Source organism: Vulpes lagopus, chromosome X (assembly GCF_018345385.1).
Source record: "Vulpes lagopus strain Blue_001 chromosome X, ASM1834538v1, whole genome shotgun sequence".
Taxonomy (NCBI): Eukaryota; Metazoa; Chordata; class Mammalia; order Carnivora; family Canidae; genus Vulpes; species Vulpes lagopus.
Window position 1 is genome coordinate 13,506,911 of NC_054848.1, and position 16,925 is coordinate 13,523,835.

At 50.0% G+C, this 16,925-nt stretch overlaps 1 protein-coding gene across 1 annotated transcript in view; it reads left to right on the top strand.

The window, feature by feature from the left end:
- Nucleotides 1-281: 281 nt before the first annotated feature.
- Nucleotides 282-16,925, top strand: part of NHS (NHS actin remodeling regulator) — a 346,296-nt gene continuing 329,652 nt past the window's right edge. The window contains exon 1 of the mRNA XM_041741605.1: nt 282-1,619. Within this exon, the coding sequence (XP_041597539.1) occupies nt 1,067-1,619 (553 nt within the window). The 5' untranslated portion in view covers nt 282-1,066. The remainder of the gene's footprint in view (nt 1,620-16,925) is intronic.

The following is a 16,925-nucleotide window of genomic DNA, read 5'->3' on the forward strand; positions in this document are numbered from 1 at the left end:
TGGCCACTCTGGGAAGCGCCCCAGCCTCATCACCTCGCACCCCAGCTGTCTCACTAAGCTCACAGAGCCCCGGGCTCTCCGAGGGGCAGCTCGATTTTTCCTGCTCAGAACCCAGAGGACTTGTTCAGAGCTGGAATTCGGCAAAGCAACTTGCTCCGACACGCCAACTCGGCCGCATCCCCAATTCCCCACCCTCCTGCCTCTGCGCTCGCTCCCCACACCCCCAACCCCAAATTGGGGACTCCCGGCCCCCGCCCCCCTGAGCGTCTCAATCCTGAGCCCTTGGCTGCGCCTAAGTGTCTTTGCGTCGGAGCGCGCGGGGCGCGGCGAGGCCACCAGTGACTCCCAGCGGCCGCACAGGGCGCTGCGCCCCCTCGCCCCGGCCTCCCTCCGCCCTGCGTCCGCCCCGCCGCCCCCGCGCCGCCTCCTGCGCTCGGGCTGGAGGCGGATTCCTCGCTCCGGGTTTTCAAAGCGCCTTTCCGAACCGTCCTCCCCGCCCAGAGAGGGAGTGAGATCCCGGGCGCAGTCGCTCCCCGGAGCGGCCGAGGGGCGCGCGGGGAGAGGCCTGCGCCGGGGTACTTTCAAACTGAGGCGCGCGCACACACTCACACCGAGACACACACACACACACACACACACCCAGACACACACGCACGCACGCACACACACACACATACACGCCCATTTATATAGGCGGCGGCGGCGGCGGCGGCCGGGGCGGCGGCGGCGGCGGCGAGGCAGGAATGATGGAGCTGAGCCAGCCGACCCGGCTGGGAAGCAAGTGAGGAGAGCCCCGGCGCACCCCGGGATTTCTGTGCCCCGCTCTTGTCATCCTACCCAGGCAACGGTGCGCCCGGAGGAGGACCAGGTGGACTGATTTGCTAGAGGGGCGGGGAGGAGGAGGAGACCAGGTGAGCGAGGAGCCCCCGCGCATCCGGACCGCCCGGTCGCGCTTCTGCCCGACTCCCGCTGCCTCTGCGCCTAGGTGGGCGCGCCGGGTTCCCGGGTTCCCCGCTCGCAAGGGGCGCCTCGAGGAGACCAGAAAGTCGCGGCCCGGCTTCGCGGGATGCCTTTCGCCAAGAGGATCGTGGAGCCGCAGTGGCTGTGCCGGCAGCGACGCCCGGCGCCCGGCCCGGCGGACGACGCGAACGAAGGCAGCGGTGACCCGCCGCCGCCCCTGCAGCCGCCCGGCCGACGGGACGAGGCCGTGGCGCCGGGGCCGGAGGATCCTCCCCGCGCGCCCCCCGCGCCTCCCGGGCCGCCGTCGCCGCCGCTGCCCGCGCCGACCGACCAGGCGCAGCCGCCGCACGGAGAGGCGCCAGCGGCGGGCGAGGAGAGCGCGGCGGGGGTCGCCGAGGCGGCGTCCGCGGCCGGCGAGGCGTCCTCGGCGGCGGCGGCGGCGGCCGTGCTGCTCATGCTGGACCTGTGCGCGGTCAGCAACGCCGCGCTGGCCCGCGTCCTCCGGCAGCTCTCGGACGTGGCCCGGCACGCGTGCAGCCTCTTCCAGGAGCTCGAGAGCGACATCCAGCTGACCCACCGCCGCGTCTGGGCGCTGCAGGGCAAGCTCGGCGGCGTGCAGCGCGTCCTCGGCACGCTGGACCCCAAGCAGGAGGCAGTGCGTGAGTACCGCGCCGTCCGCCCGCCGGGCGCTCCCTCGGCCGCCGCACCCTCGCGCCCTCCCCGGTCGCCGCAATCCCAGCCCCGCGGCGCCGCGCCCGCCGCAGCTTGCACCTTCCTCTCGCCTCCCCACCCCGCCCCTCCCGCCCCCCGGGACCCACCCCAGTCCGCCCGGTACCGGGAGTTCCCGCTGGGCTGGAGGCAGGGATGCAGTCGCGATGGGGGAGAAAGTTAAAGGGGCGGCCTGGGAGCTCGTCGGCAGCCGCGGGCAGACAGGGAGAGCGTTGGGGACACCGGAGGCAGACGGATCTGTCATTCATTCCCGGGACTCGCCTTCTCCGACTGTCCCGGGGGCGGGGGGCGGGGATTGGTGCGACTTTAGTGGTTTCCAGCAGCCCAGCCCTGAGCCCTGCAGCAGTCCCCCCCGTGCGTGCCTGGGGGGCTCGAGGAGTAGCGAGCGCCCTTTTAGGGCGTCTGTAACGCCGTAGCGCTCTTGTCACTCTTGCTGTTCCCTCGGGGTCTGCGCCGAGCCCCGAACTTGTGCCTTGCGCTACCGTGCGACGTAGCGCGGCGCCGCTCGCCTCGCCAGTGAAGTCCGGAGCCTCTGCTCTAACCCGGTGGCCCAGCGAGGCCGCGGCGACGGCGACGGCGACGGGCGTGGAGGGAGCAGTGTCCCCGGCGCCGGGCATCTTTCCTGCGCCCTCCCTCCGGCACAGGGCGCCGACCAGCGGAGGATCCCGGAGGCGTGTCCCCGCGCCCCCTCTCCCCCACCGGGCACCGTCGCCCAGACCCCCCCCCCCCCGCGTGTGGCAGACCCTCGGGCGTCCTTGCCGCCCTTTAACTTCACTCTTGCGACGCCCTCCGACTGCCGGTGACGGGCCTTCTGTGGCCTCGGCCCCCCGGGGCGCTCCGGGGCGCCCCGGCCGCGCGGTCGGGCAGCTCAAGCGGCGGCCGGATCCTTAGGAGCGAAGCGACGACGGGCGGGGGCGCTAGGCCGGCGCGCTGCTCCCCGGGCGCCTAGTCCGGCTGCGACGCTCGCGCCGAAGGTGATGTCAGCGGCTCTGCCTTACATAAGAAGCTTCCCCGTTGCCGCAGCAGCTGCGCCCGAGCGCGGTGGCCGCGGAGCGCGAGGCGGGGGCGCTGGCGCGGCATCCTTCCTCGGGGATTTCCGGGCACCTCTGCCCCGCGGCCCGGCCCAGCCTCCTCGCCGCCGCTCCCCTCCCGCGCACCCCCCAACAAAAACCCCTTTGCACCGCGCCCCGGGAATCCGCCGCTTTTCTGCAATAACAATAATAATAAGCGTAATGAATAAATGATGTGCGCGATCGGTTTTCGCAGCTATAAAAGACCCAGAGTTGGGTTAATGACTGGTTGTTTAAAAGGGCAATTCCGGGATGAGTTCTGGAAAGAATTAGGACTGCCGTAGGCCAAGTCGTATTTTACTTTTGGGACTTGAAATGAGCGCTTTAATCCTGCCTCCTTTTTTTAAACCCCAAACCACACAGCAGGGACAAGCCCTTCACTTTCTACAGCGCTGATATCTGGGGAGTGCGGTTGGGGTGAGTGGTGATTTCACTTCAAAAGAACTGGAGGGAAGTTTTGCAGACTGTTAAGTGGTGCGTACGTGTGTGTGTGTGTGTGTGTGTGTGTGTGTGTGTGTGTGTGTGACATCGCTCCTCAAATTAGATCTCACACAAGTGAAACTCAGTGCTGGAGCAGAATGTGCCCCCTTCTCCCCTGTTTCTTTTTTATTTATTTTTCATGATTTATGTATTCATGAGAGACAGAGAGAGGCAGAGACACAGGTAGGAGGAGAAGCAGGCTGCCTGCGGGGAGCCCAATGCAGGACTCGATCCCAGGACCCCGGGATCACGACCTGAGTCAAGGCAGAAGCTCAACCCCTGAGCCACCCAGGCGTCCCTCTCCTCTTTCTTTAGAGACAGCAGTGGGCAGTTATGTATCTGGCATTTAACACAGTTCTTTCAGGCCCTTTTACAGGAATACAAACTAATGGTTGACGGAGAAAAGGTGATTTTTGAGGACTATATACTCTTTATGTGTATTTATACAAGAATGGTTAAAGATAGGGCTAATTAATACCCAGGGATGGATTAAAATCTCCTATTATTTTTGAATTTTTTTCTAAACTGTAGCCCCACACTTTGTGTCCAGACCTTTCTCTTCTCTTGTCCATATAAACTTGAGATGGCATGGTTGTCATTCGATGTCCCAGAAAACATTACTTTTGGAAAGAAGAGCACAATCCTGTGGGTTTTCATTTGCGTTTCCTAGCATGCACACACAGAGACGGGGATTTCTGTGTGAGTAGTTTATTTGAGAGGGGGTTCCAGAAAGCCCAGGGGGGTGAGGAGTGCAGAGGTGGGTCAGGGAGGGGAGGAGAACTCCTGAATGTTGTGGGCTGCTTATTGCTGCTGTGGGGAACGGAGGGAGGTTCAATCCTGCACACACCTCAGACTCGGTCCACTGAAGAGGGAGGAAACTGGAGTATTTACCCAATGACTTCTACCCCTCACTGCTGGAAAGTAGCATTTGAAGCATGAACTCCAAGGCTCCTGGGGCCTGCCCCATGTGTGGGTTCAGCATGCTCCTGGGCCAGGTAGAGAGTTGCAAGCCTGTGATGAGACAGGAATGTCTGAGGTGGGGGGCAGAGGGGCTCCGGGTGGGGTGCCAGTGGCATCTACTACATCATGCATCTCCCTTTAGCACTGCTCAGGGCCTAGGCCAGTTTCAAAGGGACAGGAAGCCTAAAAGTAGCTCATGCTCCCTCTTCCTCTCATTTGAAGGTAGCTGGGCACCTCCATACCCCCTGGATAGCCTTCCCGCCCTCATCATTGTCCCTCTGTAGCCTGTGTGCTGCTTCATCTGTGCACAGCTGCTTTCTCTTGCCTTGAGCCAGGGTTGTTGCAGGGGTGACATGATCTGACCTACACTTTAGTGAAATCACTCTGGAGGCAAATCTGGAGGCTGGTAGACCAGTTGGTGATGGTGGTCAGGACTAGGGAGGTATCTATAGGGACGGTGAAAAGTGGCAGGATTCTGGATTCATTTTGGAAATGGAATTGACAGGATTTATTAATTGGATTGGGTATAAGGTATGAGTGGAAAAAAATGATTATGGATGACTTCTAGTTTTTTTTTTTTTTTTGTCTTAAACAGCTTGTAGGAGGTGGTAGTGTTTCCAGAAATGGGTAAGGTTAGTTAGGAAGAGTGGCTATTTTATTATGTGTGTGTGGTAGGGCATCAATTGTTTTTTTACTTTTTGCCGTGTTAACTTGAGATGCCTGATGTGTCTTAGACCATTAAGTGTGTGAGTCCTGAGCTCAAGAGAGAGGCCCAGACAGGAGATGTGAGACATACAGATGGAGATGGCTGGAGGGCTGCTGAGCTGCTGGGGGACGGACGGGGTGCTCCTATATGATTCCGTTGATTTTTCTGCAGCGTAGTGAGGTCCTCCACTGAGAGGGTGCTGGTAATGTGAGGAGAGAAGGCTGGGTGTTAATGTTGTCTCAGGGAGGGAGCATGGATGCAGTAAGGAAGTGTAGCAGGATTACCTGGCTGTGTTGAGAGCCTTCTGAGATTTATGGTCATAAACTTGAAGTAAGTCCAGCTTTTCAGTCACTAAAACCTGAGACTTAGGAATTACTTCATGAGCCTCGACCCCAAGCCATTCATCCTTAGACATTTTAATGTCGTTGGCTTTTTCGTTGCTGTTGATTGTATTTAGTTACTGAGTTTTAAAGCAAGTTTTGTAGTGAACTTTAACATTCCGACAGAAAAGTGCAGCCACCATAAATGTACAGTTTGGCTAATTTTCATAAAGTGAACAACTCCGGTAACCATCTCCCAGATGGAGAAATAAAACATTACTGGATCCTGAAACATCCTCCCCAGGCCCTTTACCAGTCACCCTCCCCCTACGCAGAGGTAACCACTATTCTGACTCCTACCCCCGTCAGTAGGATTGTCCTGCTTTTGGACTTCATGTAAGTGGAGTCACATAGTAAATGCTTCTTGGGTCTAGCACTGTTCACTCAGCATTACGTTCATAAGAATCCTCGATGTTGTTGCATATACAGCAGATTGTTCATTCTTGTTGCTGAATGAAATTCCGTTGTGTGCATACTCCGCAATCCGTTGATCCGCTCTCCTGATGATGGACCTTTGGGTTGTTTCCAGTTTAGGGCTATTGCCACAAACATTTTTTTTTAAACACGTGTTTTGACGAGCTAATGTATCCACAGCTGTCTGGTATATAAGTGGAATATGTAAGAGTGGAATTGCAGGAGCTCGGGATGGATGTTTGGCTGTAGTAGCTACTGCCTACCGGTTTTCTAAACTGGTTGTACCAACTGATATTCCCAGAAATAGATGGGAGTTCCAGTCGGAACTCCACAGCCTCACCAACACTGGGTACTGTCTTTTTAACTGCAGCTACCCTGGTGAGTAGGTAATAAAGATCTCATTGTGATTTTCATTTGCATTTCTCTGATAGCTTGTGAGATTGAGCACCTTTTCTATATATTTTTGGCCCTTTGGATATGCTGTTTTCTTAACTGCCTGTTCACAGCCTTTGCTCATTTTTCAGTGCCTTTTAAAATTGTCTTGTAGGGGTGCCTTAGTGGCTCAGTCAGTTAAGCATCTGCCTTTTGGCTTAGGTCATGATCTCATGGTCCTGGGATCCAGCCACGTGCTCTCTGCTCAGCCGGGAGTCTGCTTCTCCCTCTCCCTCTGTGCATTCGCGCCCTCTCTCTTGCATGCCCATACGGTCTCTCTCAAATAAATAAATAAATAAATCTGTAAAAAAAATACAATTGTCCTGTAGATGTTCTTTATATAGTGTGGATGTGAATCATGTGTGTGCTCTAGATATTGCAAATACCTTCTCTACCTCTATGGCTTGCCTCTTTACTCTCAGTGTTATCTTTTGGTGAGCAAACATTCTTACTTTTATGTAGTTTGGTTTATTAATCTTTGTCTTTACATCTAGTGTTATTTGCGTTCTGTTCTCTTTGCTCTTAAATTCCTCACTGACCCCAAGTTCATAAAGATATTCTTCTATGTTCTAGATGCTTTTTTGTTTTGCCTTTGTCATTTACATCCACGAGTCATATGGCATTGATGTTTGCAAATGATGTGAGGTAGGGGGTCAAGATTAATTTTTTTCCATATCGATGCCCAATTAATCCATTGCCACTTACTAAAAAGACCATCATTTCTCTCCATTGCACTGCAGTGACACTTTTGTTCTCTACTGAGCAGTTTGATTTTATTTTTTAGTTGATATTGAGTTCTGCTATATGTCAGGCCTTGTGGTAAGATATTTATATGAATTACCTTATTTAATCTTCACGATAACTCTGTGAGAGAGGTACTATTATTTTTCCACTTTGCTGAGGGTTAGCAGCTTGCTCTGGGTAGCCACAGCTGGAAAGTGCTAGAGCCTAGATTTAAGATCCAGGTCTGAGTCCACAAGCTATGTTACCAAGCACTAGACTTTTCTTCCATGCTCTGCTGTGCAAATCCAGGGAAATTACTATATTAAAATCAAGGCCCTTCTCCATTTGCTTCTGTCCATGTGACAGGCTCCATCTCTTGCTCTTCTGCCCAATGTCCCTCTCTGCCTTCTCCATCTATTACCCTCATCCAGTCATACTGAACTACTGGGTGTTCCCCAACTTGCCAAGCTTTCTCATTCTTCATGCCTATGTGTATACTACTCTTTCCTTCTGGAACATTTCATTGGCTAATTACTACTCATTCTTTGCTACTCAGCCAACAAATCACCTTCTCCATGAAGTGGAACCTCATTCCTTGCTTACCACCTCCCCACCAACAAGTTTTCTAGAACTGTGTGCTAGCTTTTATCATAGCTTTTCTCCTTCTGAACAGCAGACAGTGTTGGTCCTCTGTCTGTATTCCTGTCTGTCTCTCCCCTCTCAGGCTGAAGGCTGCCTACTGTAAACTCCTGACTCTGCCTTGGCCCTTTTTCCCTTGGCCAATGGACCATGGTTGATCTTGAACCCAGGGAAAGCCGGAAGTGCTGGTGAGTTAAATGCCCTGAAGCAGTAGTCAACCAACGATGGATAGGGCATGGGTGAACGAATGCCCCAGTTTCCTTGCATGTTGTACACCGTCTCTCAGGGTTCCCCAGTAGGACTGAGCACTAGTTGACCACAGTGCTGACTTATTTGATAATGTACTGTGTATTCTCTGCTTTCCTTTCTCCATCTCACTTTCTCATTCACCTGTGGCTGGTTCTTGGGGTTGCCTTCCACAGAAACTGCTTGAACTTGTATTTGCACTCATAGGATCTGGGGAAACCAGCCCAAAACAATCTGTTTAATTTTTAAACTGTGAGGGGAAAGACCTAGGACCAGGAGTATAGTAGAGGTGATATTTCTCACTCTTTTTCCTTGAACTATATACCCCAGTATATATTAATGCCTGGCCCCTCCCAGACACTCTCCAGTGGGTCTGGAAATAACTTCTAACCTTTTAGAGGATATCTTCCTTGCTTCATGGGTGAGAAGGGACACGGAAGGGACTCAAGTCTACTGTGATGAAGACCTATCTGCTCAGTTCTTCAGTGTTCCATTGGCTAGCCTTTGAGAGTACAATTTATGGTTCTGTGTAATGGGGTCAGCGATGGCCTCAGGAGATCCAGACTCACTATTTGAGAAGCATAATTTCAGCCAGAGCAGACACAGAAACTGCTAAACTCAGAAAGATACTAGAAAGTCACACATTGGGTGGATCCATCATTTTGGGTGCATATGGTAACGCAAATCACAGGTTCACTGCGCTCTTGGAGGGATGATCCTTTCCCTCCCCCATTCTGTTCATTCAACCACTTGCAAAAACCCCTTGCAGCCTGGTTGATGTGTTTTTTGGATGTTTTAGTAACTGTGGTTAGATTTCCTTTCCTCCTGTCTCTGCTCGGCGAGCTTCTCTGATGCGTTAGGAGATCCTAACAGCTCCATTGAAAGCTGCTTTTAAATCCATCACGGAACAACTGAGAAGAAAGCAACCTTTCAAAGGTTAATAATTCATGGTTGTAATTTCCTCATAACTAGTAACAGCAACACATTTCCTTCTAGACTTTTCTTGTTGTACTGGATTGGGCTTTAAATCAAAACTACTGAACTGCTTTACCTAGGAAATCCTTGAGATTCTTTGGGGCTGATAATGCTAAGACGGTAACAAAAAAGATTCCTTTCTTCCTGTTTGTGGAGGCCTTTCCCACATAATACCATCAGGAAAGTGTAAATTCCACATAAGCTCTCAGAAATGTCTCGAGTCTCAGAGCTTCTGGTCTACCTTTAATGGGCATTACCTTGAAATTGCAAAGACGTATGAAATCTCTCCTATTGTCCAAGAGTCTTAAGGATTCATTGGCTTCTTATAACCCTGAAATTTTAGGGACAAAGACATTTTTAAGCGTAGTTGGAGTTTCATTTTGACAACTCAGTTTTATTTTTTTTCTTTTTACTATTTAAACTCATGGATCACGAGATTTTGCAGGACACTCTATTAAAAAGCCATGAGAAGAGTATGCCCAGAACAAGCCATCAATCACAAAAATTCCTGAAAGTTCTTTTTGTATCAAGAATTCCTCACAAATCATATCCTGATAAGAAGTGAAATAAAAAATTAATGAGGTGGGAGTGGTTTCTCAATGTAAGGCTCTCATTCTAAGGTCTAAATTTGCAGAAACAGGGTTCTGGAAAGCCCTTCTGCCAGACTGCAAGGCCACAAAAGGGCAGAGAGCCCGTCTGGCTCCTCTTTGTGAACGACTGAGATAGGCATGGTCAATAGTTGTTTGACATTAATGTCCATCACTCAGTTCACTAAGGAACACGAGAAGGTTCGTGTGTCCTGAAATAGGAATCTGAGGACCTGGGCATCTGTATGCTGAAAGATTACTTAATTATGAAGTACCCTAGCCCTTGAATGTGAGATTAACCAAGAAGAGAATGACTGTAACAGGAGGTGGAGGATCTTGGATCTCGGGGTTGGGAAAGACCTCAGCACCCATCAAATCCACCCTGCCGCCCAGGGTTGCAGAGCACAAGTGGACCCATATCCTTTCTTCGTATGAGTGCCCTGCTAGGGCTAAGGTGGCCCGGGGGCCCTTGCTATTTCAACCATTGCACGACGCCGTTGCTGCACCATTGCTGCACCATTGCTTTCATGGCCTGTGCAACTCTGCTTTCCAGCAGCAGTTCTTTTGCACGAGGTTTCCTCTCTGCCATTGTGCACTTGGTATTTTGAACTTAAATTTCACAAGACTCCCCCATTGTCTCTGTTAAATTGAATCTTGCTTGCTTTGCTCTTTCATTTCCAATCAGTGGTGATGGTTTAAAATCTTGATTCACTGTGTCAGCTATTGCCCACAGCATTTTGCTCTCTGCAGACATCATAAACATGATTCTAGCCCATCATCCACATCTTTGATAAAATGATTGTTCAGATGGACTCAAGGCCAGAGTCCCCTGGCAGGCAGTACTAGCAGTGTCCCTCCAACTTGACGTCTCTTAATCAACATTCCTCGGGCACCATTGTTGCAGCAACCACAAATGTACCCCCCACCTTCCCATTCAAACCACATTTCTCCACCTTGCCCACAAGATCTATCATCATGAGCAATTGTCAAATGGTTTGCTGAAATCAAGATACCATATGTCTCTAGCATTCCTTTGATCTCCCAGTCTAATAACCCTACTCAGGAGGGGAATAAGGTTAGTCTGGCTCAAACTGGACTCACTCGCAGCCATCAGAGGGGCCATTTACATTTTCTCATTTAGAATGGATAAAGAGGTCATTCGGGGGAATCGGCCCCAGAGTGACCGCAGCATAGGACTGCAAGGGGACTCTCTGGGTCCTCGGGTCCATTTCTCTGACTCCAAAGTGCCTGGTTTGTAAAAGGCATTGAATCAGAGTGCTTATGTCTTTCTTTCAGGATAGCTGGTGAGAACCCCATGTCCTGGTCGTCTGTTGCTTAAGGAAAGGTTTGGAAGTCATGACGTTCGGCGTTTGCTTAGGCTCCTTTTGAGTAAGGTTGGCAAGCGTCCAGTTTATCTAATTGTTGAGAAGCAGGTGAGTATGTGGCTAAGGGCATGGGCTCTGAAGTCAGACCACGAGGGTTCAAATCCCAGCTCTACCCCTTCACAGCTATATGACTTTGGACAATTTCCTGAGTATTTCTTCTTCTTTGTCTGTTATGGGATGGAGATAAAAACACTACCTACTGCATCTGGTTGTTGACAGGATCCAAGGAGTCACCGTGGACGGACCCTGAGACCTGTGCCTGGCCCATGGCGAGTCCTGGTTCATTAACTGGCTCTTATTTTATTGGTGCTCTAATTGGATCATGCAGCGTGGGAGGCATGTGTTAATTTTCTCCAAGTAGGTGAAACCTGTGCCTAAATCTGTGCCGTGCTGGGGGAAGGGGACAGCTGAGCAAGCAGTGCTGTGTCCCTCTGCACCGTCAGACAGCTATTAAGATTTCTGGCTCTTTGTGGGCTCTTTTTCTTCTGCAGAGAAGTTTGGAAATAAAAAACATTTGACCTGTACTCTCACGGTTTAAGTGCATGCATCTGCTCTCTGCCAGGCACTGCTGTAGGCACTTGAGTTTCATTAGTGAGCAAAAAGTTACCAAGAGCTTTCAGTGGAGGGAGACAAACCATAAAGAACAAACACAATACCTTTCAGGGGATTACAAAGCATGTCAGGAGGTGTGTGATGGGCAGAAAGCAACGAGGGCAGGGTGAGGGCCAGCCAGGGGATGGGTGTGGGGTTGCTGGTGCCAGTGGTGTGGTCAGGCGGGCCTCGGGCCTCGTTAAGGAAGCAGCGCAGATTGGAAAGAGGTGAGGGAGTTAGTGATGCAGGCAGCTGGAGGCAGGGGGCTCTAGCAGAGGGAACTGGGGTAGCACGGAGCCCTGAGGTGCCAGCGAGCTTGGCTTGGTGGGGGGGATGGCAAGGGGGCAGCATGGTGGGTGTGGAGGGAGTAAGGAGAAGGGGGGGAGAGCAAGCCGGGGAGGTGGGGCAGAGGGTGGCTCCTGGAGGGTCTAGTAGGCTGGGGTGAGGATTTTGCCTTTCACTCTGGGTGAAATGGGGTAGCATGGATCACTTAGGAATAGCATGGATCACTTAGAATTGAAAAGGATCCCGTTGGCTATTGTGATGTGAAGGGGCTGGGGCTGGGGCTGGGGCTGGGAGACAGGAGGCAAGAGGTAGAAGTAGAAGCAGGGAGAGCAAGTGAGCGCCTGTTGCAATTTTCCTGGTGAGACCTGGTGCTGGTTTGGCAGAAGTAATGAGAAGTGGTTGGATCCACTTTAGAGCAGTTGACATTTTTTTTTGTTTCATGTTTTAGGGCTAGGCAATGTGACCCACACAGAAGGGCATCAAATTGAAAAGGAAAGGAAAGCTCTCCTCCCCTCTTACCCTGCCAGCCTTGCTTCAAAGGAAACCATGTTACAACGTGTTGTACTCCTTCTAGGAGAAGCACAAGCAAATTCTCACACACATCTAATGCTTTTCCTAAAGCCACTTTTGAATGTCGAGGAAGTCGGCACTTCTAGAGTCTTGTTGATTAATCTTATTTTGCTGTTTTGGAAACATTTAAAAGGTATTCTAACTAATGCTCTTTAAAAAAATCAAGGTATAATTTCCACGCGATGAAATGCCCAGCCATCAAGGGTGTCGTTTGCTGAGTGTTCACAACTGTATTCGCCTGTGTAACCCACGCCCCTATTGAGATTGACACTATTCCCTTGCTCCAGATAGATCATGCTTGTTGGAGTTAGGAGAGCAGCGTTAGAGCTCTGGTGCCCTCATGCTAGCCCCGACCGGGCCTGGTGTGTATGACTGCACATGGAAGAAAATGTTTCCACGGGGGCTTCAGGGTTCTCCAGTAGGATCATACTGAGAACTAGTGACTCCATGTAGATTAATTTTCTTTCTTTCTTTCTTTCTTTCTTTCTTTCTTTCTTTCTTTCTTTCTTTCTTTCTTTCTTTCTTTCTTTCTTCTCTTTCTTTCAAGATTTACTTATTTGAGAGAGTGCATGTACACACACAGGAGAGGGGGCAGAGGGAGAGAATCTTAAGCCGACCCCCAGCTGAGTGCAGAGCCCGATGTGGGGCTCGATCCCATGACCCCAAGAATCATGATCTGAGTCGAAACCAAGAGTCAGACGCTTAACTGAGCCACCCACGATTTTCAAGACAAATTGCAATGGTGGAGTTTCCTCACTTGGGTCTGGTGGCACTGGCTGTTTATGACATCTTGGTGCTGAGCTTTAGGGAGGATCTGGAACAAGGATAAGAATCTGGCCTCAGAGACCTCAGGATTAACTTAGAAATAGGAGTTTTTCTAAGATAAAGCTAAAATAACATTGTAAAGGACGTGGAAAAAAAAAGGAACGTGTTAATCTTAGGCAAATTTCTAAGTAGCAGGGAATACTGATTTGTACATGTGTTTTCAGCTGATGCTGATGCTTGAAAACTAGATAGAGGATGAAGGAAGCTTTTAAAAAATCTGATTTCTGATTATCCTAAGTGCGTTTAGATTTGCAAAATAAGAAGCCCTATTCTGGAGTTCAGCTACTCTTGATTTTTAATGCTAGACATCTGAGGGAGGGAAGAGCCAGTAGCTATGAGGAGGGATGACAGCCAGTGAGACATAATGTTCATTAGAATTTAATATCAATATTTATGTTTCTCTCCAGCGTGCATCTGGACTCTGTTCCTGGAGCCTGTATTTATATTTTAATAATGCAAGTAAAGCTATATTTTCCTTTTTAATTTCGCATCAGTTCTACTGCCTCAGCCGGCCTCCCCCTCACCCCACCTCACCCCTGCAGTGCTTCAACTGCAAGATGGCACATGTTTATTGAAAGTTCGATTCTAGAGATTAACTTCGAGGGGGGAAAAGTACTGCATGAATAAATACTACAGAGATCCTTTTCCATGAGGAGCCAAGGGCTTTCTGCTTCACCAACAGGAGCGATGGATGGATGGATGGATGGTTCAGCGTTTGGGGCGGTGTAGGGGAACGTAGGCAAACCAAGAAGAGACCCTGGCAGGTTTCCTGAGTTTCACTTGGGTTAAATGCCTTCTGTGTGAGACAAGAGACGTTGGAACTCTGCGCAGGTATCAGATGTCACGAGTGCTCATCTGGCAAAGTTTTAACCTTTGCTAATTAAAACTAATCCAATTGCACGAAGAAAAATACATTGCGTAAGGTTGCCGCTTGTGTGGCTTTACTTTAACTCTTTGCCCCAAATCCTGAGACCGGTGAACCTCAGGCTGGTGATGGGCTGGGAAGAGCTGGTGAGAAATGGGATTCACCCATTTTTTTTTTCAGGGAAGAAAAAAAATTTTTACTAAAATCCAATGGAAAAATAAATTATAGAAAATGCATACAACATAAAAACATCCATGTTTACAAAGGTGCAGTCTTGATAAACAATCAGCCATAGAGCCAGCACCGAGGTGACCAGTCCTGAATCCCCTCATCTGTGTTGGAAGGGCTGGTTCAGCAGAGCTTCCACGGGGTCAGACTCGGTTTCCTGATTCTCAGGGGCTGGTCACATGAGCTGCCATGGCTTGGTCCCAAGCAAACACAAAATGACCCCCTCAAGTATCCTGGGTTCTGGAATTTTAAGATTCTTCTAGTGAATACACTTGAGTACAGACGGTGAGCAGGCCAGGGAATTAAGGGTATTGGCTTGTCACTGTAAATTTCAAGCTCTTTCGAGTTTTCTTGATTTGTCAACTTCAAAGGTTTTAATGACTGTTGAGTGAGAAGGAAAGTTAAAAGAAAAACACAAAAAACCAGAGAGACCCTTTCCTCTGCTTTTTACCTTGTACTTTGTTTTCTTTCCAAGTAGATCTGTATGCCTTTCTGTGGCCTGGTTAGCTTGGTGGGATCAAGCCCCGCACTCGGGAAGCTTAGGTTCAAGGTTTGCTCCCCGAGAGTCTGGAGTTTTGTCACGATCACCAGCTCTGTTCTGAATCGTGGTCACTTTTCTAGTAGACATGTATGTTGGCCTTTGATCCTCACAGTTCTACCACTTGCCAGCTGTGCAGTCTTAGACAGATTCTTCATTTCTGTGCCTTAGTGTTCTGATCTGTGAAATGGGGACACTATCAGTGCCCAGCATGTAGGATCATTGTACAGACGAAGCGAGTCAACTCATGGCCAGTGCCAGCAACGTGTGGCACACACACAGACTACATAGTAAGGGCTAATATGTGTGTGCCCCTGGGTGCTACTATTTTTGTTGCTGTTTCATCATGATTATTATCAGACGCTTAGGAAAAGGCAATGGGCATGAAGATGGATAAAACCCAGTCCCTGTGGCTCCTCAACCAGTGCAAATATTCTGGTCTGCTGGATGTGTGGTAAAAATGAGGACAGAAGAATGCCACCCTGTTTTCTGGCTTGGCTGGCCTAACTCACGTTGTGGAGCACTGCAAGAACAATTTAGCATCTGGCAGCCATTAGGCCCTCATTCTTGGGGGGCGTGGACTACTACGGCCGGCGGGGAAAGGCCTGGCTTAGGCCGCGTGCCATTGTGGAAGTGGTGCCGAGCCTAGACACCCATGACCTTACTTTCTGGAACTGTGCGTATCTTCTCCCATAATGACATGTCCAGGGCTTTGTCCTCTGCTCATTGTAGGCAGACAATGGAACAGCCTGCAGAAGAGAGGAGATGACAGATCTGGGCAGACCGTGGCGGAGAATGCCTAGGGTGTTCACCCACTCCTGCCTTTCCTTCCTGGGCGCATCGCCAGACTACATTTCCCAGCCTCCCTTGCAGTTGGGCCAAACCATGTGACTAGGTTCTGTCCAATGGCTGTGGGAGGGATAATTGCGTCACCCTGGGATGGATGTATAAAAGCTCCTACGTAGGCCTCGGCAGTTTCTTTTTCACTCTGCTGGCTGCGTGCGGGGGCGTTCTGCAGAGGACACCGAGGCCCTTAGGGATGGAAGGGCCACCAGATGGGAAGAGCCCCGGTCCCTGAATCCCCACGTGAAAGGCTGGGTGCCAGCCCCCGATTGGATTGCTCAGGAGGGAGAAGTAAACTCAGGTTCTGTTTAGGAGCTCTTTGTTACCGCAGCCAGCGTTAGCCGACCCTGACGCACGCGCACAGGGCGGGGAGGGGAAAGGGTTGCTTTTCCTGAAAATGCACAGATGATGAAAGGGCTCCCCGGGACTTGGTGTTCTTTAACCGAGTAAGAGAGGCACTAAGCTGTAGGATCTTTTCCTGAGCGACATAAAGAGTTTCTGGGGGTGACCTGAGCAGTGTGGCAGCTTCCTTCAAGTGAGGAAATGGAAATAAAAACTTGTTGACAGAGCTCCAGTTTCCAGAGAGATGTTGCTACCTGGAACTGGAAAGAATTCTCTCCCTCTCCCCGCAGGTATAAATATTATGCATATATTTGTAAAACTTTAAAGATCTCATTATAACACAAATACCAAAATGTGCACGAATCGTTAAGGGTAAAACACGGTGAATTCTTACAGATTGAACACACCTCTGTAGCCAGCACCTGGAACAAGAAACCACATTTGCAACCTTCTAGAAATGTCCTTGTCTGGTCATACCTTCCCAAGGGTAGTCGTTATCCTGACTTCTAAGAGCATAGATTATTTTGGAATCTTAGGCACGTGCTTTTTTGTATCTGGATTTTTATTTTTTTGGCTCAAAATTGTATTTATGGGCCTCGTTCATGTTGTTGCATGTAGCTGTGGTTTATCTTCATTGCAGTATAGGGTTCCTTTCTAGAAACATAACCATGATTTGTCTCTTCTACTTATTAACGGGCATTGAATAATTTTCAGTTTTAGCTCTTTTGAATAACGTTGCTGTGAAATTTAGTGGACATTAGACTAGTTCCTGTCTTTTGATAAATATACCCACACATTTCTGGTCGGTAAAAACTTACCTGCCTTGTAGTTTTACCAGACTTTCTCCCTCACTAAGATACTTCAAGGCTGTGACAGTGACTGTTCTTCTTATTCCTTGTCCTTTGACTGCTAGACTTAGCCAAAGTTTTGCTCTGTTTTTCTGTAATATAAAGATTATCACTGATTTTCAGTGGCAAAGTTTTGATGCCTGAGATGGAGGAAATGTGATCTCCTTAAAAGGACCTTTCTTCCCCCTCTTTTTAAATTAAAGCGTAGTTATGGGGACTTTTGATTCTCAAACAAAGGCTCTTAACAAAGCCATGTTTCACAGCGCTTGCAAAGTCCATGTAATCGGAGTTTGACATTGGAATC